At 43.9% G+C, this 18,246-nt stretch overlaps 3 protein-coding genes across 4 annotated transcripts; all 3 read right to left on the bottom strand.

The window, feature by feature from the left end:
• Positions 1 to 224: 224 nt before the first annotated feature.
• On the bottom strand, positions 225 to 11,874 carry LOC9270943 (NAC domain-containing protein 54-like). Of its 2 annotated transcripts, XM_066308309.1 has the most exons (12): positions 11,729 to 11,874; positions 11,021 to 11,063; positions 8,642 to 8,750; positions 8,380 to 8,481; positions 7,602 to 8,148; positions 4,741 to 5,477; positions 4,333 to 4,651; positions 2,565 to 2,842; positions 2,023 to 2,379; positions 1,506 to 1,919; positions 1,323 to 1,404; positions 225 to 1,196 (listed from the first exon to the last, which is right to left on the bottom strand). In XM_066308309.1, the coding sequence occupies exons 7-12, from the start codon at positions 4,487 to 4,489 to the stop codon at positions 532 to 534; spliced, it is 1,953 nt and encodes a 650-aa protein (XP_066164406.1). In that variant the 5' UTR covers positions 4,490 to 4,651; positions 4,741 to 5,477; positions 7,602 to 8,148; positions 8,380 to 8,481; positions 8,642 to 8,750; positions 11,021 to 11,063; positions 11,729 to 11,874; the 3' UTR covers positions 225 to 531. The 2 variants fall into 2 exon arrangements, with proteins under 2 accessions (XP_066164406.1, XP_025879980.1); XM_026024195.2 differs by lacking the exons at positions 7,602 to 8,148; positions 8,380 to 8,481; positions 8,642 to 8,750; positions 11,021 to 11,063; positions 11,729 to 11,874 and having other exon boundaries at positions 225 to 1,203.
• A 738-nt stretch (positions 11,875 to 12,612) lies between these two features.
• On the bottom strand, positions 12,613 to 13,143 carry LOC4331427 (histone H4). The gene has a single exon (XM_015773075.3). The coding sequence runs from the start codon at positions 13,072 to 13,074 to the stop codon at positions 12,763 to 12,765; it is 312 nt and encodes a 103-aa protein (XP_015628561.1). The 5' UTR covers positions 13,075 to 13,143; the 3' UTR covers positions 12,613 to 12,762.
• A 1,410-nt stretch (positions 13,144 to 14,553) lies between these two features.
• LOC4331425 (pentatricopeptide repeat-containing protein At3g56030, mitochondrial) lies at positions 14,554 to 17,760 on the bottom strand. The gene has a single exon (XM_015775140.3). It carries the CDS (start codon positions 17,732 to 17,734, stop codon positions 16,460 to 16,462), a length of 1,275 nt encoding a protein of 424 aa, XP_015630626.1. The 5' UTR covers positions 17,735 to 17,760; the 3' UTR covers positions 14,554 to 16,459.
• Positions 17,761 to 18,246: the final 486 nt, after the last annotated feature.

Raw genomic sequence — 18,246 nt, 5'->3', positions numbered from 1 at the left:
GTGTGGTGTGCGAATCGTGAAAACCAAACAAATCGATCAGCCGCACTAGCACTAGAACATCTGCACCGCTTGCTGCAGACGAGTACATCTAGCTAAGATCAAACATGCTACAGTCAATGTGAGTCTAGCTTTGACCAAGAGGGCATCTCTCATTCAGTAGACCGCCAAATACAATGCCAACCATTATCACGACATTCAGAGCTCAAATTGGCCGCCACCGTGAATGAAACAAATACAATTAATATTGAACATTATGTGTGTTTACATGTATATATATGTATACATCTGTATTTGCACTTACAAATTAACGATAGTATTTTGATACAACAGGGTTAGACTTAGAATGGACGACGAACAAATAATAATTAATTGACATACATTCTCCAGTTATACACCAGTTAATAACAGAGACACGAAGACAGTTAATTAATGTTAACCTTCTCTTCATGCACTAGCTAGGCTCGCGCTACTGAGGTTATAGCAGATTATATAACAGTAGTGTCATTAATTGACAGTCATGGAAAAGACCTTTTAGTGATCGCACTCAGCTGGAGTGCTGATGGCCAACGCGGAGGTTAGAAACGTCCATTTCCCACTCAAAAACATGCTGGAAATGCCCTTCCCTTTGGAGAGCGGAAGCCACAATTTGTTGCTCCCTTCACGACCCCATCCCGGCTTCATCACTTCTTTCGCCTTCTTCTTGACCAGCTCTTGCTCAGTAGGGCAGCCATTGATTTGCTTCGGTGCTAAAAGGAGTGACACAATCTGCAGCAGCTCATTCACTGTGGTTTCTTTGCTGCCCAACCTTTGGTATGAATGTGATGGCCTCATCATCAAGAACTTGTCCCTTATGAGTGCCTTGAACTTGCTAAAAATGGAAACCCTACCACTAACTTTGGTCGTAACGGGGAAATGGAACTTCTCGGTCGCCTTACTGACGGCGGTTGCTGCCGGGTTCGAGTGGAAGCTGACCTTCTTCGATGGCTCAATGCGGTGGAAGAATGTCTTCGCCGCAGCGACCCTTGAAACGAATAGCCTGTGGTTGACGTCAACCTTCTCGTACAGATCGAAAGATGCATTAGGGTTGACGTCGTCGAAACCAGCAGCAAAGTCGTCAGGTTGAGATTGCGAGAAGATCGGGGCAGTGTCGATGCCGCCTACGTCAGTGGGATCGGTCATGCGATGACCGGCTTCTCCTGCAATCTAGCTCTGAGTTAGTGCATGCAAGAACTGTATCTGTATACAGTCTGTATCGAATATGGAATACTGCTAATTACTTCTGTGGAGCCCATGTAAAACAGCCAAAATTAAATATTACATACCTGAATTATCTGCAGTGACTTTTATAGGGTACTGCGCGATGATGTCTTCTGTTGGATTGCTTTCATCTCCTTCTACAACAATCTGCTTGAGACAAATGAAGCATGAAAGTAATCAGTCTCATGAGATGTAGTATATATATAATGATGGGAATATACTTGTATAGGTATGATGCAAACAATTACCTCCCCAAGGTCATTGTTCACCAACTTGACTCCTCTAAGGTTCTCCACCCGCTTCTTCTCGTCCTTGAACACCTCCATGTCAGCGATCTCGACCTGTAGCCTTGCGGATTCGTGGTGGTTAGAAGTGCCAACGCCGCCCATCTCAACTAGAGAGGACAGTTCATTGACGTAGCTAGCACTGCTTGTGCTAGCTCCTAACCACATTTCAGGGTAGCTACTGGTGGAGCCATTAATTAGCTCCTGAGAGGCAGTCGCAACTGACAGGAATTCTTGGAGAATGTCAACTTCGTTGGGGTTACTGCGAAGTATGCCAATCTTCGTGTCAAGGCTGACGTCCTGTGGGAAATCCTCCACCTCCAAGGGAGGCAAGGTGAGCCTGTGCTGCAGCCTCGCACATTCCAGTGCAACATCCACCTGCATATGAATATCATTGCACCGGTAAGAACTCATTGCCTGAATATACATGTCATCTGTACCAGTAAGTAACCTTCATTTTTGACTATATATGTATATGTACCTTGGATGGAAGGCATGAGAAGTTGGCAGAAACTGGGTTCGTCAAGAATGGATTGGTGGCGTTGAAGGCATCTTCACTCAGAAACTGCATCCATTTGCCATCCTCGTGAGGTGCACTCATCTGCATTCCAAACCCACCGTGCATGGAGTCCATTGGCGTCTCTGTTGGGAAAGAGAAGCTGCTGCTCTCAAAGTCATCACCTCTTCCATCACACGACACGTCCAACGTTGGGGAGCGATCGATACTGCTCGTCATCCATTGAGGTTGCTCGACATGGTGGTGCACCACACCATAATGCTCTATGATCTTTGGCCCGGGCGCTGTCTTCTTGAACACCCGGCATAAAGCATATGCATCCTACATATAGACACACAAATGCAAAGAGGTTGCATATCAGAGGCCGCGTCCATGTCAAGCAGCTAGTAACATATTTTACTCTAGGTTTATAATTTCAGAAAAGAAGGGCTAAATATAACATATATGGTTTATCCATATATTATGGTTGTAGATTTAAAAATGCAACAAGATTAATAGTAACACACCTGTAAGCCAGTGTCAGTCTCGCATTCCCTCTCATCGAGGCGGTACTCGTGCATGACCCAATCGGTGCGAGAACCATGTGGAGCTCGACCACGGTAGTACACAAGAGTCTTCTTCATACCAACTGCACGCCTCTGTGAGTTCACTTTTCGATCTTTCCCAGTTGCCTTCCAGTATCCGGCTTTTGTTGCACGGTTCGTCCTTGATCCATTTGGGTACTTGCGGTCTCTAGGGCTGAAGAAGTACCATTCGAGATCTTTACTCGGAAGAAAGGATTTTTCTGAATATTGAACGATCAGTTAGGGGGTGTCATACAAACAAAAAGTCATACATAATCATGCATGCAGCATAAACATTGAAGTACTTGTCTACTATCATGATTGGATCTAATGACAGAGTTAAGATATGGCTATTTAACATGATAGCCCACCATAGCTGAAAGAAAATTAGACCAAGGTCACTTTATATCTCTTGGAGGCTGTGCGGACTTTTGTTCATCTTCTTGACCTATATGTTCATCACAAGTTCCTTTCTTAGTTTCTTGCTTTATTTTGTCACCCCAAGAAAAAAGGCTCATCTTTATTTTCTCTTTTTATTCGATATTTTTACAGCACTCGCTTCGTAGAATGTTGAATGCTACATGGTGTTTTTGTAGTAAACTGTCAAGCTTGAAAGCAAACAGCAAGTGGATAAAGAGAGAATATATCTTTTCCTCAAATCTCTCTGTGATTGTGACATGGTCCAAAATATATAAACTTTAACTTTGATGTTACTGATATAAAGGATTTATTTTCCATTTCAAGTATCTCAGTGCATGGACGTATATAATGTCACCTTTACACTTGGCAGAAATTTGACGTTTCTTTTTGAAGGTAAATTTCTTTTGACAAAAGGATCAAGATCTATCAATATCCCTCCTTTCGGTGTGCATAAGATGTTTGAAAGTAAAGCAAATTTCACAGTATGATTAATCTTGTTTTCACACAAAGCTATGACAGTGAAACATCGCTTTTGACAATGCTTGATTTTTTATATATAAAGAGAAAAAAAATCAAATATGCTTTGATATAACTAGCAATTCAAATGTACCAAAATTTACGAATTAATCATGGAAACCTTTTCTTTTGTGACATAAATGACATAAAAGCTACTTATGTGAAATAAAAGAAAAACTAAAACAACAGATAGAGCTACACATTTATAGCCAGGATTAATTAGTGATTATTATTACATACATTTCAACTACAAATAGCTAGATGAAGTGCTCATCAAGAAGGGAACATGTGGTTATTCTTTCCTCAAGTAGTGTAGGCACTGGTGTTTCTTGGGAGGGCATAATAGTATAAGAATTGAATAAGATTGCTTAGTGTCTACATAACACGGCATCCAATAAACATACTGGACCTATATATGTGCTTTCCTTGGAGAACAATAAAGGTGCATGCTTGCCTATAGTTAATTGTTAACCTGAATTTTAACATGCATATAAACTTAAAACTTGTCCTTATAGCATTTATACAAAAGTCTCATACAAATTATATATCATGAAACTGCTATTCCTACCCTTAAAACAAAAAGAAAGAAACTGTTACTCCTATATAGCAAGAGAATGATATATAAGAACGCCAATTGGTGATAGCTGCATGGGCCTAGGGTTGGATTGAAATATATATATCCTAGCATGGGCTACAGCATTCTAACTTCTACCACCAACAAGCAACATAAAAACTAGGAATAGATATCTTTAGAACAAGCAAACTAAGAACATACCAGGCAGATCCCAAGGCTCACACTTGTAAAGATCAACCTCTGGAATGATTTCGAGTTCTATCTGTCTTCCGTTGATCTTCCGCTTAAGGTAGTAGATGATTAGTTCTTCATCGGTGGGGTGGAACCTGAAACCTGGAGGCAAACTCACGGGCGCCATATGCTTCCTCTAGCCTTCCTCTCAAAACTCCAACAGCAAGAGATGCTTAGAGCTAGGCAGGCAGCTGGCAAGCCGGCTATCCAAAGCTAAAATGTGGACAGCCACCGAACTTGTTTGAATAGCTATATGAATGAATTATAATCAGCTACAATGTACAAAAACCTGCAACATACAATAACACATAGATGAGTTAACAAGAATGTCATGCAAGTAAGACAAAATGAAGAGGATCGAGGAGGAAGAGAGGAGACCTTGATGCTATTGGCTAATGGCACATGAGAGAGGAAGAACAAGAGAGGGAGGGAAAGGGGCTGCGGGAGGGAGTGTGCTTTATAGCAAGTTTTCCGAGAGTATTTTATGTATATGTTTGGATTCTTGCCAACTTTCTCAAGAAGCTACTACTCCTCCATGTACAGCTCTCTCGCTCTCTATGTCTCTCTCTCTCACCTTGGGTGCTTTTGCTTTCTGTTGTCTTGTGTCAGTTAGCTTTAGCGGTGAATAGAGAAATATCCCAATCTTCTCTCCTTGTCTTTGGCTGCCAATAAAGTGAGGCCCTGTAGCTCCAGAGATGGAGAGATGCCATTGGTTGCTTTGTGGGGCCACCATGGCTGTGCCTAGTCAGCTCTCGTTGGAAAGAGTGAGGGGCCCAAGGTTGGTACTCGATTCGCGCGCTTTTTTGCCCCTGGCAGCCTCCCCCCCTTCCCTTTGACGGTTTACGTCACGTTCACACACGCGCCCCCATGTAGATTTTGCCGGGGGCCCTGCCTCGATGCGTGTGCCCTGCATGATTAGCAGCTAATCCATGTACTATAGTACTAATACTTTGTCAAGGAGCTGATTAACTGTCTCTCAACTGAGAAGCACAATGCTGAGCTCAAGTTTACCTGTACATTCTTCCGTTCTGGGTGTTTAAGAGTGGATGCCATGCTCGGTAACCGATGTGATGGATGCAGCCTGCTGGCCGACAGTAAGCTACTAAGCTGGTCACCTGTGGAGATACTATCAAGAGAAAAGTTAGTGTTGAATATATTTTGATTGATTTCTGTATATTGTGCAAACTTCAGGTTAGTACTCTGAACGAATGTGCATGCATGCATGCATGCATGCATGCATGCAGTGGAAGTCAAGATATAATTGGTGAATGCTCATAAAACTACTTCAAGGAGCTGGCTTACGATTTAAAATAGTACATAAACAACATATATTATGAAAAATGCAACAGCCATAACACTAGAATGCAATAGCCATGACCCTAAAAAAATGCAACAGCCATGAGATCAAGGAATCAAATGACACTTGCATTGTTCAGTTTTCACAGTTTGGCAAGCATCCATCCAAGGTGACAAATTTGGCAAGCCCATTTGCCAGAAACAAAGGACCCTAATAAGAGCAGGTACAATAGCGGGCTATAAACCAGCTATAAACATATTTTAAAGAGATAAAGGAAGAGAGGGAAGAGCAGCGGGCTACAGATCTGTAGCCAGCTGCAGCACGGACTCCAAGACGTAACGAGTGTATGACAGGTGAGACCGGGTATTAATAGTATAGTAAGCAATTATTGTATGAATTGGCTATTACATTGGCTCTAGATGATTTGGAGCTAGTACTTGGCTATACTATTAAACTTGCTCTAAAGATTGTGCTCACAACTGTCCACACTGAAAGGATTGAAAAAGGCTTCTGTTGGATCTAGTGAGCAACCAGAAATCCAAGGTGAAAATAGGACCCACTAATACCAAAATGATTTCGTTCACATTTGACCCACAGTTATCTCATTTTACTATGGTTTTCAGTAAATATAATATATCCACAAACCACCGTCCTTTTACTGAAGTCAGCAAGAGCCTGCTAAAAGAGCCATTTTATCCTACAAACATGGGCATATCAGAATAAAAGAGATCACTGATTAGGATGCGTTTGAACTATGGTTAGGGACAACACAATTGGTTGGTCCATGATCGAATTATACTCTCCAATTCATTCTAGCTAGGTATGCAATGAACCAATGATGGTGACGATCTCTCAGCAGCTATCAAAAAGAAAAGGTGGTTATCCAACAAATGTACTGTGATAGCCAGGCTTTCGACACGTTCCTCTGCTAAGCCTACATGGCAAGTGCAAGAGCTGGGTCCCGGGCGCTTTTGAGGCCCTCCAACTTGCGGCTGCTGATGCATAGCTTGTGGGCCACTTTTCCTTTTTATCAATCCATCCGCCCCAGCTTTAGGTTCCTTTCCCCTTTTCGAGTTTATGCTTCTCCCCACCACACATAGCGAGTATCTCCAAAACCATCCCATCGGAAGCTATTCTACGTATCTAGCTCCCTCCTGCCTCAAGCGTATCATGTACAAGTACATTAGTAAATACGAATAATGGCACAACTTTAACTGAGTCTATGATTTGTGGCAACGATATGATACGAAAAAGGAACAAGGTGTCCAATGTAATGTAACATGAATGGTAAAACAAGTCGGTCGATCCGACAGCTTAGAGTGACCAGGAAGGACACACATGACGCAATCTATTTAAAATATAAAAGTGCAGTGATTTAGTATTTACTTAATATTATGAAATGGTGAAGTACGATCAACCAGCTTGATTAGTAAAGGAGGCACAAATCTCCACAACTTCACATGGCTTTTAAGGAATAAGAGCAGATAAAGGGAGAATTTAGCCCACCTGGACCCAGCAAATCAGCTAATGTATCTTAACAATGATGACAGATTGCCAGAGACAAATTACGTTCTGATCAAACTAATGATTAGGGGCTTAAGGTCTTTACTAGAGCCTGTTCTATGATAGCTACATCTAAACTGTTTGCCTTTGTATGATAACACACAACCTATCTTTATTTTTGTCTTATTCTTAAACACCAAGCCTACAATTGGATGACATATAGTCTTAAACATCGTAATGTAATTTGAGGAATAAGCGTAACTGGCTATAGAACTTCAACTTTCGATATATTTCCCCTGAGGACTACACAATTCAGTTCACCGTTCAGATAGCTAGCTTGCCAGCAGTACCAGTTTTGATGAAAAATAACTGACCCGCAATAGATTAACTGTGCCAAAGAATAATTCTTAGAACATTGAAGGGGGTGTTGGGATCAGACCTTGAGTGCCCACATTGTCATCCACGGATAGATCAGTGGCCTCTGCCAGAGGCAAGCAAAGTACTTCAACCTGGATACGGAAATAGTTAGAATTAAGATATGCTGAGATATATTCCATTCAAAAGCATTTCACAAAAGTTATTTAATCACAAAGGTTGCAGAGCTGAATGCAGTGTCGGTTCTGATTATAGGTGAAGAGGAATCAAAAGAAAAGAAAACAGAACAGTGTAGCCGAAAGGATAGGCCACCCTTAGCCTCCCAACTTTTGAAAGCCCAAAAAGTAAGCCCTTGTTCAAGTATAGTACCTTCCACAAGAATCTTCTTGTACCCAGACAAGGAAAGAAATCTGAATACCTGAAGAAATATTATGATGATAATATAACCAGGGCAGAAAACTTTATCTGTTTCCATTGTAGACAGTTCCTGCTGTTCAATCCATAAGACATAAAGTTCGTATTTCTCCTGTAGCAGTCCAAAACTCCAAATTCAGTTCCCACCAGTGTCATTTTCTCGACTGATGATTAAAATCCATAAGACGATAAGTACCCTGTAAAGTAAAGTAGTTTAGACAACTCGCAAAGAATTTGCTTATGTCATGTCCAGTCACTACGTGAGGCTTTCACATGGTTTATTATCTCTGATTTGCTGGCCATAGTGAGTGCAAGAATCAGTAATAGCACTTTTATAGCAGCACTAACAGTAGGAACCAACACTCAGAAGTCAGAAGGTGTGGCTCACTTACTACACTAAATCTAATAAGCCAAGTTTGAGGACTCACTCTGACAGCATTGCTCAGAGGTAATCTGAATTAAGAACTCATGTTCTGATTTAACCTTGCTGCTGCCTGCTGGACCATTATCTTCCTGGCAGCCCATCCACTCTGTACCATAATTTATTGTATCTTCCTTAATAGATGACAAAAAAAAGATCAAATTCTGATATTCTAAATTCAGAATTGGACCATTATCTTGGCTCTATATCATTGCAGCTAGGAGCCTAGAACACTAGCTCGATCCGATGTATGTCAAGGAAAATCTTACATAGCATTGGAGAGCCAAAAGACACAGCATAAATTGTCATTAACTTCAATCAGTTTCCAGTTCAGACTACTGCAGTTCTGCTTGCCAGCTTCATATCTGGTGGTAGAAACTGCAAAAGTAAGAGAAGACAGGAAATTTACCATTTACAGCATTGTACAGTATACTTTGAAGCTAAGTTATGCAAACATCATAACAAATACATATACAGGGAGGGAATAAACTTGGTCGGTTGGTCCGTTCTCATTGTATGTCTTGTTTAGCACAATTAAACAGAATAACTTGGAACACAGAGATGCAGGTTTTTGGAGCTTGCAGCAGGTAAACGCAAGCACAAAAATGGAGGAAAACATGTCAAAATGCAATCTTCAACAGGAAAAAAGCAATTATAGAACTGAGGTCGCTATCGAACCAAAAGTTAGAATAATTGTCTTTGTTCATTGGATACTGCAGGCTTCTAAGCTATAATAAAGGAACCTGCACATGTTTAGCATGCTTCCTTTTCTCTTGACAATTTGAGAAAGCAAGATATCTTGTGAGCTTCTGAAATTTGAATATGATACAGTTCAAGGTGAAACGAACAATGTGCTACCAGAGCACTCTGTCTATTAGTTTTATCATTGTGAAACCTCTTGAAAAAAGCATCATGATAAGTTGATAACCGGCATCATCATAGTATATATATAGCTAAAATGAAAAGGGGGAAAATTGGTAGTGGTGAAAAGGAACCGTCATTTTCAGTTCTGAGGCAAAGAAATAAACCCACCTTGTTAAATAGGATAGAGCATTAAAACAAGAAGAATGGACTCATATTGCGGTTAAGGAAATAAACCAATAAATCAAATATCAAAGTAAATGACATGTTAAATTAAGTTCCTAAATAGAGTGAACAGTTCAAAAAGTTTACACTGATAGTCTGTTACATTTCTAATTTCAGAATTTTCTTGTGTTTAATAACTGTCAGAAACTCAGAATTCATTAATTTTTTTTAAAAAAAAAACTACAATCCACTGAATTGAATTTTAAACAATACTTATGTTCAAGTACTAGAATTTAGAATTTCTGTATGAGAAGCCATCAGCAGGGCTTTCACATGTGTTTTGGCCATGATTTCGTGATCCTAGAAGCACAAATTGAACTTAATCAACAAACACATTGATTTTAGATGTACTCAGAAGATTCTACTAAAACCTTATATAAGAAGATATACAGCCCCAAGCGATTACTATAAACAACTCCTACTTGCATGCTTATTATGGTAATGTTCAATCTCTGCTATTATCCAAACACATAAGTTAAGAGGGCTTATATTTGCCCACATTACCCTTAGCACTTCCGGTTTTCTTTCCAGACTAACATAAGAAAAAAAGTTCAACTTAACACAAGAACGATGAAACAATTGTGGTAGGCTGGCAGCCTGCAGCTAAGTCTGCAATATAACTCCGCAAGTCCGTAACTACCCTGTGAACAAGCAGATTTCTTCAAAATGCATGCAACTTACGTTATAAACCCAGGTTTTCTGAATATTATATTTACGCTTTCAAACATAAAGAGTGACTTCGCCTCAAGTTATATGTAGAGTTATAAAGTTTAAAAGGCTAGATTATGAACCAGTCCACAATGTTCTTTTGTTTTTCCATATACCAGTCATGTTCTCGGTTAAAATTATATGTGATGTGTAATGATGTTTATATCCTACATTATGGATACTTCATAGCTTTCTCATGACTGCTAACATACATTCAAACTATAATAGATTAAACAACTGATATTTTCCTATCATACCCTTGCATGGCAATACAAGTCTCCCCCTTTAAGATCCAGTTGTGCAAGTACAAGTTTATGCATCAAAATAACAATTAAACATTTAAACTGTCTAAAATGATCATAGTTAGCTTATGTACACACATTTTTTCTCTCTCTCAAAGATAAGTCACTTTCATGGAAATTTCCATAGCCAGGAGAATTTATCTTATGCAAGGACCACCCACAACTCTTAGCGCACTGATTGGTACTTCTTTATTATGTTGATACATTACAGTGAGGCCTGACGCTGACTAAACACTACACGAAAAACTGTGGCTATACAGACATGGAACTAAATTGTAATTGATAACAATGGCAGCTCTCGTTCATGTATATGAGGTGCACAGCAATTTTCAACTGGCTTCAACCATGCAGTGAGATAACAGTACACATCTAAAACAAGTTATATGCCATCAAAGTAAGCAGATGCACCAGAAAAACTTGGTCCCCATATTTGATTGGCATATGTTAGCTCGCACAAACCAATTGTACAAACTGGAAATTATCATGGATTTAGCAGAAGGAAAAATTGGAAAGCGGACGTGTTCAAAAACTGTCACAGCAGCCACCACTCACCAGTCATGCCGACCCACCAACCAGTGGAAAGCTGTGAGATATTCTGCAAAAGATAGAAGTGCGCGGTATGTTATCAGTGCGCCTTCCTTCTGTTTGTGATACCTTACAAGTATAATGTATCACATATTCGCATTACATACTTCATGCTGAATCAGACATCCAGATATGGATAAATTTGGTTCAGGACAGTTATCAAAATGGTGATATGTGGCAAAGCACAGCTGTGAGCAAGAGTTAAATAAGGTTACCTTTTTTAGTTAACCTTCTAAATAGACAAGTACAACTACAAATCCTTAATATTATAGACATGGCTTGAAATCCACATTCTTCGTAAAGACAATGCAAATGGTCCCTAAATTTTGCAGCTAAAGATTGAATAGGTCACTTACAACAAGTTACAGTTAATTTGAATCGACATCAAGCATCAGTGCAACACACACTTAATTCAGAGAACGTCTCTGCATAACCAAATCAAAAAGGCAATGGGCAGTTGTTTTCTTGAAATACTATCCGACATCCCATTTTCTCATTTCGCCCATATGCAACAATGTCGGAGATGCTAAAGTGCCACAACCTCATGCCAAATAACCCATACAGTACTTCATATTTCAGAGCTAATTTCGTGCCCAACTGAGAATCAAATACCTGCAAGCTGCATTGACAGCCCCAAATTAAAGAAAGAAAGAGGTGATGGGTGTAGCAGCATACCTGTTCCAGTACGCAACCGTCATTGTTGTTCGATCGGCGGCACAATATGCCTCCTGCACCCCACCTCCGGTAACAGCGAGAGCATTCGGATTGGGGCCGCGAGGCATGAGGGGAGTTCACTCGCTGAGGAGACCAGCGCGGCTGGCCCGAGATGAGACTCGGAAGCCAAAGCGACCGATCTACTATCCTCCTGGGAGTGGCAATGGAGGCCGGAGAGGAGTGGGGATGCAAAGGGGAGGGAGACGAGCGGCCACGCTGAGCCAGCCCGAACACAGTCGCGCCGGCATACGAGGAGGCGAAGAGAAATCCGGCGCCACCCACAATCGCCCGGCGGCGCGAGAGCGCCGAGCAGCAGGAGGCCACGTGCCCTTGCAGCGAGGGTTCCGTTTCGCGGCGTCAAGGCGCAGTCTCTGCCTGTGCGGCGGGTCCCTTGGAGATGGGCAAACGAGGGGAGAGAATGGGGGTGGAACACCGGAGCGGCGGCGGCGCAGCCGGCGGTGGTCGCCGGTGGGGGTGATCGCTGCCTCTGTCGCCGCCGCGACGGGGAGGTGGCAAAATTCGGCAACGAGGCTGTGGGCTTGGACTCCCAGTTGGGCTTTCGGCCCAGATACCAACGAGTCCCGAAGAGCCCAATTTGGATTTTTCCCACCCACCCGTTGAACTTTTTTTGGAGGAAAACCGCCAGTTCGAATCTCGAATTTTGAAAGCCAATAGACCACTCAGCTGATACATCGTTCAAATTACGAGCATTCACATGGAGCGCGAAATTGCGCAGTTTGCAACGAAATTTTCAAGATAGCCGCCTCTCAAATTCAAAAATGGATCAGCGCATACAACATTTCAAAGCGACCAATGGATCATTTTTTGGAAGACAGCAAGTCGGATGTACTAATCAAGAGAGAAAATGATTCATTTAATCCAACCATCCATTCACTTTGCACAAGCAGAAACAACGAAGTAGTACAATTTCCGCAACGAAACCCTAAGCAACGCTAACGGCATCAGATCTGGATCGAGCACAGGGGGCCGGGAACTCAGCCGCCGAAGCCGTAGAGGGTGCGGCCCTGGCGCTTGAGCGCGTAGACGACGTCCATGGCGGTGACGGTCTTGCGGCGGGCGTGCTCCGTGTAGGTGACGGCGTCGCGGATGACGTTCTCGAGGAAGATCTTGAGCACGCCGCGGGTCTCCTCGTAGATCAGCCCGGAGATGCGCTTCACGCCGCCCCTCCTCGCCAGCCGCCGGATCGCCGGCTTGGTGATGCCCTGGATGTTGTCGCGCAGCACCTTCCTGTGCCGCTTCGCGCCGCCCTTGCCAAGACCCTTGCCTCCCTTGCCGCGGCCCGACATGGCTGACGATGCGTAAGAGCTCGAGGTGGAAGACGAAGACGATCTGGAGGATTTGGGGATTTTGCTTGTGAGATGCGGAGGAGATGGGCGGGGTATTTATAGCGGTGGGAGGAGGCGTTTGGGCGCGGAGGTGAAAATGGAGCGATCCGTGGGAGGTGGGGGTTTCGCGCGATGGATCGGAAATGGACGGGTATGATTGGGTACGGCTTGGGAGGACGGATCGGTGACGTGGCGGGGAGGAGGGGTTCGATCCGTGTGGTTCGTAAATGGAGAGAAGTGATTGGTTAGACGTGAGAAGGCCGGATAGATGACGTGGCGTCATCGGATTTGTGAAGACCGGGCTCAAAACTTGGGCTGGAATTCGTGATTTCTCCTTTGGACTTGGGCTTTTAGCTGTGGGCTTGCATCTACTCTTGCTTTGGTTGGGTACTTGTTCTACTCTTTGTAAATACTTGTGCACCTTTTCACTTCTTTTCTATCAGTATATGAGGCAAATTTCTTGCCTTCATTTCAAAAAAAAAAAAACTACACTTGATCACAGATTCACACTTCTAGTTAGTGATGGAAAACGAAAACTGTGTCAAAAAACTGTGAAATGTTTGTTATGACCATCCATGGATTGCCATCTGAAGATATGGTCAGTAGATGATTCAAGCATTTGCCAAAACGCATAACATATTTTGAAGAGAACTATCCAAAGTTCTCTACTTCTCATGTACACATAAGAGACAACAGCTATGTACACAGACAGCAAATTGGTATATCAAAGAGTGCATAGTCTAGTGATGTATTCTACACCTCTCAGAGAAAGTACGAAATTGTACTCATATTCAGCTTTGTATTGCAAACAAGTACCTAGTCTATCAAAGTATTTGCATATACAGATACCAGATATTACCCATCTTCAGTACATAGAAGAACTACTGAAACTGATGATACAGTCCAAGTAAGAACTGGGAATGCTATACCCACAAGAAAAATAAAACGAGAATACTACTGAAGTTAATCTCAATAGGTAATTTGGTATGAGTGTTTGGCTTCTCAAGTACTTGCATACTCAAGTACTTACTCCACTCATCTTCAGTTGTCCAGCGGATACATGATGTGCCTATCAAAGAATTTGCATATAGAAGTACCAGATTCTATCTAACTTCTGAAGGTTTTGGCTGTGTACATCCGAAATAGATGTAGAGGCCATGTTCTTTCCATTATCTAAAAAAAAATATCTTCTGTAGCTTTTGGCACGATCCAAAAGAACAATACGGGTGTGTTTGTTTGCTCGTATCCATCTAGCCTGGCTCATCTCTCCCATCCTGGCTTAGTTTGATCTGGTTGAGGGGATACATATGTAGCTGTTTGGTTGTTATAGATTGGAGGTATGGATACCTCCTTTCTTTGAGGGTAAGATTACCGTCTATAACTAATGGATGAAATTTTCTATCATCTCAAAGCTGATCGTTTTACAGTATATGATATCGATTTTTAACAAATGCGAAATATGCATAGGATTGTATTAGTCAGTGTATCACTGTATATAAAATCAAGTCATTGGATTTCTTACACTGACGAATAAAATAGTATATGAACCACATCGGGTGCTACAGTATTGCATCAACTTTGTTATGTTCAATTAATTCATCCAAGTGGTGAGAAAAAACAGCAAATAAATAAAAGGAAAAAGAAGGCAGGTGACTGTGGCCTCGTCGCCGAGACAGCCAACTACGCCGCGGTGGCAGGGCGTAGATCCGGCAATAGCGGGATCCTGACGATTTTCGCCGCCATCAGTACGTCCGGATCCGGCAACCAGAAGCCTGAGGCCACCAGATCGAGCTCCTGGGCTCTGGATCTGACGGAAGAAGGGAGAGGAAGAGGGCCCGATGCAGCAGCTATAGACGAAGGCGGTGGCGATGGTGGCGGTGACAGCGGCGACTAGGAGGAAGATCCGGGCGTCAGCAGTGACAACCCTCTCTCGTCGTCACATCTGGATTCGGATGAAGAAGAGCAAGTGGCATCTTTGGTAGGAGCCGGATTCGACTTCGACGGCTTCAAGCGGGGCTGGATTTGGCGGCGGCGGCGGCTTCGAGGGGAGGGGCTCTAGCGGTTCTGGTTGAGGAAGCTTCGATGGCTTTGTCGAATATGGCACGATGATGGAGATGACGGCGACGGTGCGGCGATGGAGACGGGAGGCACCGAGCGACAAATGAGATGGGAAGGTGAGCAGAAGCTGGAACCCCTCTCGCCTCCTGCACCTGCGCGTCCCCGAGCTTGCACCCACGCGTCCCCCGCCTGCACGCGCTCAGCCCGGATGAGGAGCGAAGCTCAGATCGACCGTTTCTCTCGGACCTGGCTCGGAAGCCCGATTTGCACGCGTGGAGCCAGGCTCGGGTGGCCGTGCAGGCAACCAAACACCAAAGGCCTGCACCCGTGGATGCGAGCCAGGTGCGATGCAGAGAACCAAACACACCCTAAGTCAATCCAGTGGTATGAATGTCTGGCTTTGCCTGGCGATGGTGATTTTCATATCACCATTTGTTCCTGATCATGTCTGCCCTCTTCTCTATAACAGCCAGGTGACTGATTTACGGCAAGACCTCTTGACATCTACATCACAGAACATCTCAGGGAGAGGACATCAAGACAAGATTCATTGTGCTGATTCTGCATGTACAGTGAGCTTCTGAAAAATCAACTTCAATTCAGCATCCAGATCGCCCTTGCCAATCTTGTGCAAATCTTTGATAACTCTAGTGTAAGCAGAATGGTCAGGCAAGAGTGCCTCCTTGTGAATTATTTTTCGAGCAGAAATTTCGCCTGTGAATGTGATTTCCTACCACATTACACTTCAACACAGATTCACTATTCTAATCAGTGATGGAAAAGGAAAACAGTGTCACACAAATGTTCACCTGTCCTTAACCATCTACAGGCTGAATGTAATGGCAGTATGGAACACAAGTAATTTTCCTATCAAAGAATTTGCATATTCAAGTACTTGTTCCACTCATCTTCATTTGTACTGCAATCCTGTAGATAAGTAATGTCCCTATCAAAGAATTTGCACATAGAAGTACCAAATTCTGTCTACCTTCAGTAGGAAAAAACTACCGAAACTGGAGTTAAAATCCAAGGAAGCAATGTGGCAATCCAGTGGTACGATTGTTTGGCTTTGCCTAGTGACTGTCTTTTTTTTTCTGCAGGAAATCACATGGTCCTCTCTCTACATGACAACAGCTTGCACCATTTGTGCATGATTCATGTCTGCTCTCCTCTTTATCAGCCAGGTGACTCTGATTTACATCAAGTCCTTCTGACATCCACATCATAGAGAGAGGACAGAAATGACGCAAGACAAGACTCATCACTTGCTCCAAGACTACTTGAAATTTCATCCCGCTGATTCTGCATGTACACTGAGCTTCTGCAAAATCAAGTTCAATTCAGCAGCCAGATCTCCCTTGCCAATCTTGTGCAAATCTTTGATCACTCTAATGTAAGCAGAATGGTCAGGCAAGAGTGCCTCCTTCTCCATCAATTCATACAGAATTCTTCCTGCATCAACGATCATCCCTGCCTTACACAGTAGCTTGGCTAGCAGGCTGTAGTTCCTGTTCACTGAGCGCCTGTCCCTGGTGCTCATAGCACTGACATATCTGCAAGCATCATCTATTCTTCCAGCGTATAAGTACCCCTTGATGAAGGCTGTGTGAATCGTAATCCTCGGTGTCAATTTCTCCAAGAACATCTGATCAAGAATCCGCATGGCTGAATCCATCCTCCCCGCTTTGCACGCATGGTATGCTAGAATCTCGTAGGTCAGCGAGTTCGGGATGTCGTTGTGTTCAGACCTCTCCATGGCCTCAACAAGCTCACAAGCTTCTGCAACCCTGCCGTTCTTCAGCAGGCACCCGAGGAGGTAGTTCCAGGAGTTAGAATTCGGGCCGAAGCCCGACCTCCTCATTTCGTCGAACACCTCGCGGGCGCCATGGAAGTCCCCAGTTTTGCACTTCACGGCGATGAGGGCGTTGTAGTAACGTGCCCCCCTCGCCGTCTCCTGGATCACAGACATCGCCGCGTCGAACTCACCGATCGAAGCTAGCGCCTTGACGAGCGAGAACACGCCGGACGCACGGCAAGGGCCCCCGACTTCATCCAGCGTCGCTAGAATCGCTATCGCCGTATCCCTGGCGCTGCCCTGGGACGTGTTCAAGAAGGCGAACGCCCGTTCGGTCAGGGGAACCCGCCGCGTAGACATGCTCTCCATGGCGCGGGACATGGCCCGATAGTCCGCGAGGCTGCCGGCATTCTCGACGAGCAGGTTGTGGGCGTGGGCGCTCGGGGAGAAGCCCCTGCGGAGCGCGAGCCAGTCGAAGAAGCGGGCCGCGGGGAGGCCGCGGTCGGTGAGCGCGCGGAGGGTGGCCGACACGATGGGGTGGGAGAGGGCGGGGTCGAGGCGGTCAAGGTCGGCCTCGAGGCTCCTGCCGCCGGCCGCGACGAGGCGAACGATCGCATCTGAGACCGCGGCGGCGGCGGGGGCGGCGGCGGAGGCAACGCTGCTGGTGCGGGGATTGGCGGGTTTGGAGGAGAAGGTTGCGCGGGGAGAGGCGAGGCGGAGGCGGAGGAAGACGGCGGCGGCGCGGTGGAGCGGCGGGAGGCGGAACATAGAGAAGGAGAGTGGAGAGTGGACACGAACGCAGCTCTACCGCCGCGCACGAGAAATAGCGAAGGTCACGCGCATGAGCTGAGCCCTCTCGCATGTCAGTGTCACAAAGGTGTGTACTCCCTCCGTTAAAAAAAAACTAAAATTCAATTTGACACATTTTACTTACTACTATATGATTATAGGGTCAAAACCTCGCCTTAGTTACGTGATTAAATTTTTTTTGCAAGGTATGATCAAATTGTGGTAAATTTTGCTACAGGACATTGTTATTCTATGGTTTTAGTCGTAGGACACTGCCCAAACTCACTTTTAGAGAAAAACACGGTAATTAGATATTTTCCGTAGTTTGGCACACTATGCTTATATAACAGCCATGCGAAAATAGCTTCGCTAGGAATTTGGGAATTTCGCTTCGCCCGTAGAGTAGTAAGAACAGGAAACAGTCGCAAGGTCAACGTTTTACATGCAATCCGAAAAAAAGAACATTTTGGAGCCATAGGTAATTTGAACTT

This window comes from Oryza sativa, chromosome 3 (genome assembly GCF_034140825.1).
Source record: "Oryza sativa Japonica Group chromosome 3, ASM3414082v1".
In the NCBI taxonomy this organism is placed as follows: Eukaryota; Viridiplantae; Streptophyta; class Magnoliopsida; order Poales; family Poaceae; genus Oryza; species Oryza sativa.
The sequence above is the reverse complement of the archived record's forward strand: the minus strand, read 5'-3'. Positions and strand labels throughout refer to the sequence as shown.